This window comes from Pelophylax lessonae (assembly GCF_965119305.1).
Source record: "Pelophylax lessonae genome assembly, chromosome: 6".
Taxonomy (NCBI): Eukaryota; Metazoa; Chordata; class Amphibia; order Anura; family Ranidae; genus Pelophylax; species Pelophylax lessonae.
This window is the reverse complement of record NC_138773.1, coordinates 34350282-34362562: the sequence shown is the minus strand read 5'-3', so window position 1 is coordinate 34362562 and position 12281 is coordinate 34350282. Positions and strand designations below refer to the sequence as shown.

Here is a 12281-nt window from a genome sequence, read left to right as displayed (position 1 = left end):
CTTCTCCTTAAATTAGGGTCCTCATTGTCCCCCTCTCCTCCCCCTCCCTCAAATCAGAGTCTCCAGAGTTCACCCTTACATCAGAAACCCCACTTCTATTATGGTCCCCAAAGTCCCAGCCATATATCAAGGTCCTCATACCCCTCACTTACATCAGGGTCCCAAGAGTTCGTTCTCCTTAAATTAGGGTCCCCATAGTCCCCCCCTTAAATCAGGGTCTCCAGAGTACACCCTTACATCAGAAACCCCACTTCTATTATGGTCCCCAAAGTCCCTCCCTTACATCAGGGTCCACATAACCCCCCTCTTACATCAGGGTCACCAGAGTCTCCCTTTACCTCAGAGCCCCCCTTTTCATTAGGATCCTCAAGTTCCCCCCCCCCCCCTTACTGCACGGTCCCCAGAGTCCCCCGTACAGCACGGTCCCCAGAGTTCATTCCCTTTCCATAGGGTCCCCAAAGTTAGAAGGAAAGAGCAGAGTGGGGTAAGGAGAGCAGAGAGATTTAAAAAAATACTCGGGGTAGTGGAAGGAGAGGAAGGGAGTATTGTGAAGACCCCAGCTTACATCAGGATCTGTTCCTTCTCATCGCAGCTACAGGACAGGTGGAAGCTGAAAGGCTGGGCACTGGGACCGGATAGGTTTGGAGGAGGAACTTCCTCCTCCTCCTGTGAATGCTGGGGCCTGGTGGAGGGGCAAGCACGTGATTGGTTGCTAGGACATGGGCGGTCCCAACAACCAAACCCTAGCACTGAGAACAGCGGGCGGCAGTAGATGCTGTCAGCCACTGTACATTCAGGGACAGCTCTGGTTGCTGAGAGGCGTGGCTGTGGTGACAGGGACGCTGACTAGGTATTTGGGCAGGGGGCTCTGGGGGGGGGGGTTGAACCCAGAAACAACTGCCCGTGGCTGCATTCTAGCCGGCAGTGCGCCCTGGGCGGCTGCCAAGTTCACCTAGCGGTAGCCCTGTCTAAGGGGTTGGAAGTGTCCTTTAAAACCAACATGATTCTGATACTGCCCTTATTTCTATTTTCCAGGGAGTGAAATATTAGAATCTGTACCCCCTCCGAGAGTGATTAAGACTCACCTACCAGTACCGCTCTTCCCAAAATCATTGTGGGATAAGGACGTCAAGGTAAGGCTATGGTGCAGCAGGTAGAATGTCTACACCTAGTCTGCTAGTGTATGTAGAACTTACCATCCAAATGAATATTTGACCTGAATCCTAAGGTTCTCTACCAGGAAAGAAGAGGACAATCTTCCCTTTATACCAGCTTCTCGACCCAGTCCCTTAAGTAGTAGGACATAAAGTGGACAGCACTGGGGCACCTTCAGCAATGTCCCAGGCCAGGCAAGCCTTAGTTCCAGTGCAGCAGGTGTTACCAGCTACAGTCCTTCTCCCTTCGGTCTGTACTCAGTGTCTACAGAGCTTGGAAGTCTCCCCCAGACTCAGGCAGGCAGACTCCTCCTGGAAGCTCCAAGATTAGATCCTCAGTGTCACCCCTCTTTAGCTCCCAAAGGACTTGTAGGAGGTTAGACCCGTGGACAGGTAAGTGTCCTAATATTAAATGTCAGCAGATACATTATTTGTAGCTACTGATTTTTTATTTATTTTTTCTGAAGGAGCCTGGAGCCTCCGCTTTAAATTATAATGCATTATTTAAGCATTTCTCTAGAATTTACGAACTCGTATATTTCTAGGAGTAAAAATATAAAAACATGTTATTATTTATGGTATTAAGGTTTGAACATGCACTACAGTACAGACACAGCTTTAGCCGTTGTGATATATAACCAGTTTTAATTTTACCATCAAATTTCTATTTCAATTTAGTCATAGTCTTGACTAAATTACCATTTTAGATTTAGTCGTATTTTAGTCATCTGAATTTTTAGTTTTAGTCGGCTAAAATTAACACTGTTGGCAACCTCTTCTCCTGGGAAAAGGATACCTCTCAATGTGGTTCCAAACCATTTATGCACCCTCCAACCACCATCTGGGCACACTTCTCAGGGATTGGCTGAAGCTGCATAAATATTTAGGCTGCCTGTTTGGCTCTCCCACTCGCTATGTTCTGGAGGTCTACAGAAAACGAGGGGAAGCAATCAAACCTGCAGCCCGCAGAACCAAGAGTAGCCTAAAGCAAACACACACTGCTCTGAGTACAGGAGAGGCAAAGGACTAAATTTGCCTAACCAAACCTATCAGTCTAACTAGGAGGAGGGTGAGATATAGATATAGATATAGATATAGATATATATATATACATACATACATACATACATACATACATACATACATACATACATACATAATGAGTGCGTGCGTGTGTATATATGTATGTGTGTGTGTGTTCCGGGTACTGGAGCCTTAAAGGCTCCAGATTAAAAAAAAAAAAAAAAAAAAAAAAATGACCGCATTGAAAACAGCCAAATTTTGTGTTATGAATGCTTTTAAGTGCAGTGGAGGGGTTTGGGGTCTTTTAGAGCCCCAGATCCCTCCATAAAGAGTACCGGTCACTGCCTATTACTGTCACAAGGGATGTTTACATTCCTTCTCACAGCAGTAAAAGTGATCAAAATTATTTTTTTTAAAAGGACATTGTAAAAATAAAAACTTTAAATGTGCAGAATATCGGCACCTGCTATTGGCTTGAAGGGTGGCCAGAAAATCGGTATCGGCCCTGAAAAAACTATATCGATCGATCCCTAACTAAAACTAAAATGGCATTTTAGGCAAAAGACTACGACTAAAACTGAATTGAAATTTGACGTCAAAATGAACACTGATTATATATCACAACAGCTAAATCTGTGTCTGTACTCTGTAGTGCATGTTCAGACCTTAATACCATAAATAATAACATGTTATTAGATTTTTACTCCAGGAGTATATAATTAGTTTGAAAACGCATTACAGTTTAACTAAACATTCGATTTTAGTTGACTTAAATATGACTAAAACTAATGCAATTCAGATGACTTAAATACGACTAAAACTAAAATGGCATTTTAGCTCAGGGACTATAACTAAAACGAAATTGAAATATGAAGTCAAAACTAACACTGGAATTAAGGCCCCATTCCGGGCTCCAGGCTCCCCTTCCTATCTCCTGGTGCCCTCAATTTTATGAGTTAAATGACACTGGGCAAACTAAATCTCATTCACTAGCCAAAACATTTTTTTTTTTTTTTGCTTTAGATAGAGTAGGGAAGGGTTAGGCCCCCTGTCCAGTTCTTTGTTTATACCAAGAAAAAAGAATTAAGTCCTTAGTTGCACCCTAAGAAAAAAAATGTTAGCAGGGCCTGCCAATAAGAAAAGCTTCTATGGTAATCATTTATAATGAACATCCAGGAGAATATTTCAACTATTTTGGTCTAACTGTTCCAGAACTGGAAATTGGATGAGAGCCCAGAGCGGCTCACTGCTGCACAGCACAGGGGGAGAGGGAGGGAGAGACTGAGAAGGGGAATTGAAACCAGCGGCCGGGCGCCCTAGGCGGCAGTGCGCTCTAGGCGGCTGCCTAACTTGCCTAGTGGTAGCGCCGGCCCTGATTGGATCACCAAACCTTAATCCTAAATCCTAAGTGAATTGGGCTTGGCTAGTCAATTTCCAGTTCTGGACTATTTTGATTTAAAAGGAAACAGCAATATCTAATATCAGTATCTATATAGATAGGTAATAAATAAAAATAAAATATTTAAAATGTTCCCTCGGATGTTCATTTTAAATGATAACCTCAGATGATACAAATATTTTACAGATCTTAACTTAACAATTTTCTCTTTTGTCCAGGCCCTGCTGATATTTTTAATATAATATTTTCTTGGGATGTAAAAAGGGTATAGTTTTTTTATTTTTTATTTTGTTTTGTCTTTATGCTTCTGTCGTGAGAAATATTTGTGCCTTTTTAAATATGGTATCAGGATATAAGTATTGATAACATTTTTGTTACAAAATGTGTCAGTAACCGCTAAAAGCTTTTTTTTTTTTTTTTGTCCCTTGGAATAAGTATAGTAGTGGGGCAGATTCTGCTGCAATATTTTGATGAGATTATATGATATATTTATCACTCATCGAAACTGCATATAAATCCCATTTGTGGGAATGGGGTCAAATCAAATGTTCTCCGGCTATATTCTCTGCAATTTAAAGGTGTATTTGTGGAAAATACTGCATTTTGCAACTAGATGGAGTTCAGCACCATAACTATTTCCTGAAAGTTCCTAATCAGCGCCATCTAGTGGCCACAATGCAGTTTTCTGCATTTAGACATTTGAACTACTGAAACTATAGCTTTAGAACAGTTAAATTTTTCCCAAAATGTTACTATAGATTTTTATATGGTGGTGGAAATGCCACATCCTTATGCCAATAGATCTCATTAAGGGGAAAAAAATTAGGATTTTTAAGGCGCCATATAGAATTTTCTCTTTAAAAGAATAATTTTTTTTATGCATCAATAAATATAACTAATCATATATAAAATACACAGATAAAAGAAAATCATGGGGTATCTTTGTACATATGTTGGATATTTCAATAGAACACCACCTCCTGCCCTTTAAATCAACCCACTTAAAATCGTCCAGCTAGCAAATCTATATCGATGTCAAAGCTAACACTTGTATTGTTGTTTTGCAGACAGTCCCGATGCTGGTTCCATAACTAAGAGCTTTGGTGTGGTTCATGCAGGTTTTGGGTCTGTGTCCCCAATGGGGAGTTTCACAATTTGTTTGTCCTGGTGTTACCAAGATAGGAAGTGATGGAAAATCCAAAATATTACAATTGTTACCGGGGGAAAAAATGGGCGGACATCTTTCAATGGGTATGCCTGATCCAATGACAATGGGCTAAGAGGGCTTCTCTGAGAATTTCCTCATTTTCTGTTGCAATTCTGGGACAGGAAATAAAGAAATCTCTCAATTAGGACACAGACTGCAAAAGATATAAAAAGTAAAAAAACAAAACAAAAGGGGGCTTATCTCTAAATTGACATATTCAAGAGGTATCCATTCGATGAAATGAAGGAAACTTAATTGTTCAAGTTCACCGTTTCTGCCAAGGTGGCCCACATACAATAAGGTTCACGTTGGTGAGTACCCAGAATAGGACTCAAAGCTTCAAAATACAATAAGGGTTTCAAACCAAATGGTGAAAGAGTCCATGTCACTTTTATTGATTCATAACATGATTACATAGAACCATCAACGCGTTTCAAAAGCCAATCCTTTCCAACCAGAATTTGGCTATATCTACACTTTACCTGGACTACATTGACCTTTCTCTGCACAGCATGAAGTTTTAACTTTTGACCAATGTTTTCTGTTATCCTTAGATCATCTATGTGGCGAGGAACCCTAAAGACGTGGCCGTGTCCTTCTTTCATTTTGATAAGATGAACCAGCTGCATCCAGACCCGGGAACCTGGGAGGAGTACGTGGAGAGGTTCATCCAAGGAAATGGTGAGGAGTAACCACTCTACCAGAATTTTTACCAGTCCCCAATTTTATTGACCATCCACTAAGGGACCTCCTATCTGTTGTAGTCGGTTTCGGGTCCTGGGGAGCTCATGTAAGAGACTGGTGGAACCTGAGGGAGCAGAAGAACATGCTGTACGTATTCTACGAGGACATGTTAGAAGTAAGTCTTCCCATTCAGCTGAGGGAGAACATTTGAGTGCAAAAGGAACATTGTAATGTAGATCTAAACCCAATCAATAACACTTACATAGTTAGTGAGGTCAAAAAAAGACATCTGTCCATCCAGTTCAACCTATGATGTGTGTGTGTGTTTGCTGTTAACCGTACATTGTATACCCCTGTATGTTGTACATTGTATACCCCTGTATGTTGTACATTGTATACCCCTGTATGTTGTACATTGTATACCCCTGTATGTTGTACATTGTATACCCCTGTATGTTGTACATTGTATACCCCTGTATGTTGTGGTCTTTAAGGTGCCCATCTAACAGTTTTTTGAAGCTATCGATGCTCCCCGCTGATACGACTGCTTGTGGAAGAGAATTCCACATCCTTACTTCTCTGAAAGTGAAGAACCCCTTATGTAGTTTAAGGTTAAACCGCCTTTCCTCTAGTTTTAGTGAGTGGCCACGTGTCTTATTGTATTTCTCTGAATAGTTTGTTCCTTATGCTAGGGTCGCCAGTACAGTATTTGTACATTGATATCATATCCCCCCTCAATCGTCTCTTCTCCAGAGAGAATAGGTTCAGTGCTTGTAGTCTTTCCTCATAGCTGATGCCCTCCATTCCCATAATTACTTTTGTTGCCCTTCTCTGGACTTTCTCCAGTTCCAGCACATCCTTCATACACTTCATACAAGTTCATATTGCAGAAGTCCTTTACAATCTTTTTAAATCTGCAGCTTTCATTAAAATAGTCAGTGGTGTTTCTACCATGAAGGTCTTGGTTCAGACACTTCCTGTTATAGGGTGACAACTGTCTTTAACCACTTTACCACTGAGTACTGGAATAGTACTGCGGCAAAGTGGCTCGTTCCCGTCTGACGACGTAGACCTACGTCGCCAGACTCCTCCCCTGTAGGCGGCGCTCGTGCGCCGCCGGAGGCGCGCTCCCGCTGTTTTCATTCACAGCGGGAGTCGGGCCAGGGGAGGAGCAGCGGCGATCGCGCTGCTCTGTCCCGATCGTCGGGGATCTAGTGTGGAGATCCGCCCGCCTGTGTAAACACAAGCGGGCGGATCTCCTCAGTGACAGGGAGTGACAGATCGGAGTGTTCAGCATAGCTGGACATCCGATCTGTCCCTGTCTCACACAGACACCTCCCCCCCACACGTCAGTAAGCACCAGGCATACATTAACCCCTCCCTCTCCAATAATGTTAACCCCTTCCCTGCCAGTGTCATTTTTACAGTAGCAGTGCATATTTATAGCACTGATTACTGCAGTAATGTCACTGGTACCCCCAAAAGTGTCAAAAATGTCAGTCAAGGGTCCGATCTGTCCGCCGCAATGTCGCAGTCCGGCAAAAAAAATCGCAGATCGCCGCCATTACGCGTTAAAATAAAAACACCATAAATGACATAAATCTTTACCTTTGTTAGTAAACGCAATAACTTTTGCGCAAACCAATCAAAATACGCTTATTGCGATTTTTTTTTTTTTTTTTTTTTTTTTTTTTTTTTTACCAAACATAGGTAGCAGAAAACAAATTGGCCAAAAATTTTTAAAAAAATTGTTTTTTACATCTTTTTTGGGGGGGATTTCATATAAAAAAATGTGAAAAATATTGTTATTTTCTCAAAATAAACGCACTTTTTTTGTTTATAGCGCAAAAAGTAAAAATCGCACAGGTGATCAAATACCACCAAAAGAAAGCTCTGTTGTGGGAAAAAAAGGACGTCAATTTCGTTTGGGTACGGCGTCGCCCGACCGCGCAATTGTCAGTTAAAGTCGCACAGTGCCGAATCGCAAAAAGTGGCCCAGACGTAAGACAGCAAAATGCTCTAGTGGTAAAGTGGTTAAATTGAGCTCCTGCGTTGTAACCTTGTCACAATGATGGAGACTACACCTAGTATACTTACCAACATTTCAGTCCTTGGTTCCCAGAACACAGTTACAGTAACTCTGCCAACAGTCTGCCTCAGGCCCACCCAGTGACCGGCGGCTGGTCCAACCAAACCCCTGCCAAGTTACTGGAGCGCCCAGTCCTAACCCTGCTTTTAATATTGCAGGGACCACCCACTCATGGTCCCTGATCACCAAAGTAACCTTGGATAGAGCTTGGAGTGACACTGACCTCTATGACTAAGCCCTGCTGGGCGGGACGAAACACATCAGTGGTGCGTAGCTTGTAAAGGAGAGCTGTTTGAGGCCGTCACTTAATAATGCCCATGCTCCGGTCGGGGCGGGGGCGTGGCATTCTTCAAAACGCATGAATACCCTATTGAGTTACTGCCCATGCAGTAGGAGTGATGCTGTGATCCCGGGACATCACCTGAGACACAGCATCATTAGGCAGTGCCAGGAGAAGGTCATCCCCCCCCCTTCCCTTAGAATTAGGGTCAAGGTGCCCCCCCCCCCCCCAATCCCTGCAATAAACCATTGCACCCAGGGCAACCCACCCCTTGTCCCGGCCCTGTCATTAAGACTAAGGTCCAAAACCTGAGACAGTTGACATCTATAAAGAAGCTGTGCCAACATCTCTGATGTTGTCATTATTAGGAAGCCAGTCCAGAGCAATGAGGTGCAAGTGATGCTGAAACTAATGCATTTGGAGAGGAAGCGGCTGAAAGAGGCTGAAAGAGACCAGCAAAAGTCAAATGAGAAAAAGATGAATAAGTAGAACACAGTATTATATTGGGAAATAAAAATACTTGTGATATACCATGCTTTAGTAAACTGTCATCCAGTTAGGATTTACATCCAATCTAACTCTACCTCTTTTTTACTAGGATCCAAGGCGTGAGATCCAAAAAGTTGTCAAGTTTTTGGGGAAAGACTTTTCTGAAGAGGTTGTGAATAGAATTTGTCAACATACATCTTTCAAGGCAATGAAAGAGAATCCCCTGACTAACTACACATCCCTCTCTTCCACCATCATGGACCAGTCCATCTCCCCATTTATGAGGAAAGGTACGGTACTGCCACCTGTCTGCTGAAACAGGAACTACTACATATATACTTTTATATATAATATTATTATTATTATTATAATAAACCGGATTGATTTAAAACATGAGGGCAGACAGTAAAATTTTAATACTGTTGTATTACAGTTTAACCACTTCTGGACAGGAAGGTTTTACCCCCTTAATGACCAGGCCATTTTTTGCGATACGGCACTGCATTACTTTAACTGACAATTGCACGGTCGTGCAACGCTGTACCAAAATAAAATTGATGTTCTTTTTTCCCCACAAATAGAGCTTTCTTTTGGTTGTATTTGATCACCTCTGCAATTTTAATTTCTTGCACTATATACAGAAAAAGAACGACCATTCTGAAAAAAAAAAAAAAAAACAATATTTTTCACTTTCTGCGATATAACATTCCCAATGAAAAAAAAAAAAAAAAATCTAATTTTTTTTCATAATTTTAGGCCAATTTGTATTCTGTTACATATTTTTGGTAAAACAAATCTCAATAAGTATATTTTGATTGGTTTGCGCAAAAGGGGAAAGATTTGTCATTTTGTTTTACTAGTAATGGCGGCAGTCACCGATTATTAGCAGGACTGCGGACAGATCGGACCCATGACTGACATTTTTGACACTTTTGGGGGGACCAGTGACATTACTACAGTAATCAGTGCTAAAAATATGCACAGTTACTGTATCAATGACACTGGCAGGGAAGGGGTTAACCCAGGGGTGATTAAAGGGTTAAATGTGAGCTTAGGGGGTGTTTTTTAACTGTGAGGGGGATGGGCTTATGTAATCAACACTGAGACCTGTGATCCTAAATAGGAGGAATACAGGAGCTCTGTGATGATTCCTGAGAGAACAACGGTCTGCTGTGTTCACAACAGCAGACGGCTGTTCTCTCTCCACGGGGAGCGATCGCGAGTGCCTGGCTGCAATCGCGACCGCCGACCCTGGGAATCAGCTTTTCCGCTGGCGGATGGGGGCACGTGTGCTCCCACGAACCGACGTACAGGTACGGCGATTCGCGGGAACCTGCCGCGGCTGGTCCGCACGTGGTTAATGTAGTAGGAATATATATGAATATATACAGTATATAAAGTATCAGTAATAAACAATTGCAATAGAAACATACGACATGAACTACTTTCATATTGTAACGTACAAACGTGAAACCCCAGCAAAGTTTTCAGGCCCGATTCACATCTGTGCAATGCTTTTTTTTTTTTTTTTTTTTTTTTAGCTTATTTGTTGGTGCATTTGTTGCACGACCACATATGAAAGTCCATTCACTTGAACGAACTTCCCTAACCACAGCAAACATGCTAAAGTAACTCAAGTACCTTTTTTTTTTTTTTTTGCATGACAAACTGCGGGATTACTAAGCATGTTTGGGGTGCCATTAGGAAATAATGGCACAGAAAGCCGGTTGCGCAATTATGAAAATGCATCCAGAAAACTGCGTTTCTGCCGTGCTTTTTGAACCCCCTAGGTGCGAATGCGGCCTTATCTTTGTAGATTAGAGAAGAGTTAAAAAAAAAAAAAAAAAAAGAATCATTACTGTTTCCAATGGGGGAATTTAGTACACACTTTCTGCCTTGGTAGCAAAGGTTGTCTTAAAGCCGTACACTTCACCGTCGGGCCAGCCTGATGTACAGTATTTATTTTAGGCTTTTTTGATACTCAACTTTTCACAAGTCTTCAGGCAGGTCATGTGATGTTGCAGGGTCCCCTATCTCTTCACCAATAAGAGTGGTCCTTATTGATACAGAAAACATTTAAGAATACTATGAATGAAAGCTGTCATAGTGAGGGGGTGGACCCATTAGGCTCCTTATTCACATTCCCTGGTTTTCTTGGAGGAGTTACAATGAGTGTATTTCAATCCTGAAGACTGAGGACATCTTGTGGCCAAAAGAGGTACTGAAGGGTCCTGCTCGCAAGTGGAGATGAGCATTGCAGCCTGACCTAATAGGGGGAAATGCAAATTTAGCCTATAATTGAGCTTTAGGAACAGTAAAAAAAAAAAAAAAAAAAAGGTGGGAGGGAAATCCCCACTACAGACATATCGGCATTAAATATGTTTTCCAGTGGAGTAGAAAAGGGTTAGAACCTCTACCATGTTATTACTGTTACAGTGTCTATGTTGGGAAATTTTAAATAAGGCATCCCCCCATCCATATCCTCAAGGCAAACTAGGCAGGGCCCAGCATATGTCAAGGAGGCCCAGCTACAACCTTCATGCTGCTGCAATAATTTGGGGTGATCGTACAATTGGTCAAAGCTATGTACCCGGTTTTCACTTCACAAGGGAAGATGTACTTGTAGGTAGTTGATGCCCGATGGGGTTATGCCAGTACAGCCAATGCAAATGGAATGGCTTCTATGTGCCTATTGCATCCTAGTTAATGTAAATGGGGGGGGGGGTAGCTTCTACCTTACTTAGGGCCCTATTCTACCTTAATCTGTCTCTTTAATAAACAAGGGTGATTCCAGGAATTTTGATTCAAAATCTAGCAGTAGAAGAGAATTGTACTGTGTCAACCATTGATTAACCATTTAAGAATTCTTCAGACAGGTCACATGGTATTACACAGATATATCAGTTCAAGGGACAACTGTCCACATCCATACATTTACTATAGAACAATAAAAGCAGGGAAAGGATAGGGGGAAACAAGAGACCTTCCCATATCCCTCCTAGGACAATTGGACTTTAGAGGATGTGGAGTTGTCACGTATTGATGAGCACTTCAACTAAAGTAAATTTTGATAAAAAAAAACAAATGTATTCATTATTGTTGCAGGGTCATCTGTATATTCACCTCTTCTCTAGAATAGACAGTCCTTACTAATGCAGAGAGCAGTGATGTGATTATATCACTGCAACTCTCTCCACCAATACATTCGGATGCACGTTGAGGGGGGTGGGACCATGACACCCTGCCCTCACAGTAGAGTGCTTAGTCTTCCAGTATGAGTGACAATGGGTGTCATTCAACCCATTAGACTGAGGACATCTTGTGGCCAAGAATAGGTACTGCTCCATTTAAAGTGTATCAAACTCCAAACTTTCTGCACCCAAAATCTGGAAATCTGATATTTAGGATCTTTCTGTGACATCAGCTTTACATGTCCCTGATTTCTCTCTCCAGGAATCTGCGGTGATTGGAAGAACCATTTCACAGTGGCCCAGAGTGAGAGACTGGATGAGTATTACCGGAGAGAGATGGCTGAAACAGAACTGACCTTTCGCTTCTAGAATCAATAGTTCATGTTCCTACTGCAAAACTGTGACACCAATCAATGAGACAAGGCAGAGACAAAATCTACACTGTGACTGTCTATTATGACTTTCAATTTAGGCCTCTTTCACATGATCAGACCGATCAGGTCTGCCTGTCCGTTATTCCGGTGGACCTGATCGGGCCACCCATTCTACTCTATGGAGAGGCGGATGTCAGTGGAGATGTGTCCCCGTCTGTCATCCGATCCGACAAGATCTGCTTAAAACAGACGGATGGTGATACATTTGCCATCCATCCAGCGGACAGGCTGTCTGTTTTCATCTGATCTCCCCATAGAGGAGAGCTGGACTCTGACAGGTCCATCTCTGCACAGTGAGCAGAGACAGACCTGTCATCCGCCTGCTCCGTTA

General features: G+C 42.2%; 1 protein-coding gene across 1 annotated transcript in view; it reads left to right on the top strand.

The window, feature by feature from the left end:
• Window positions 1-11980, top strand: part of LOC309558524 (sulfotransferase 1C4-like) — a 50507-nt gene extending 38527 nt beyond the window's left edge. The window contains exons 10-14 of the mRNA XM_082261604.1: window positions 1036-1133; window positions 5338-5464; window positions 5548-5642; window positions 8435-8615; window positions 11779-11980. Of these exons, the coding sequence (XP_082117730.1) occupies window positions 1036-1133; window positions 5338-5464; window positions 5548-5642; window positions 8435-8615; window positions 11779-11885 (608 nt within the window). The 3' untranslated portion in view covers window positions 11886-11980. The remainder of the gene's footprint in view (window positions 1-1035; window positions 1134-5337; window positions 5465-5547; window positions 5643-8434; window positions 8616-11778) is intronic.
• The last annotated feature ends 301 nt before the right edge of the window (window positions 11981-12281 follow it).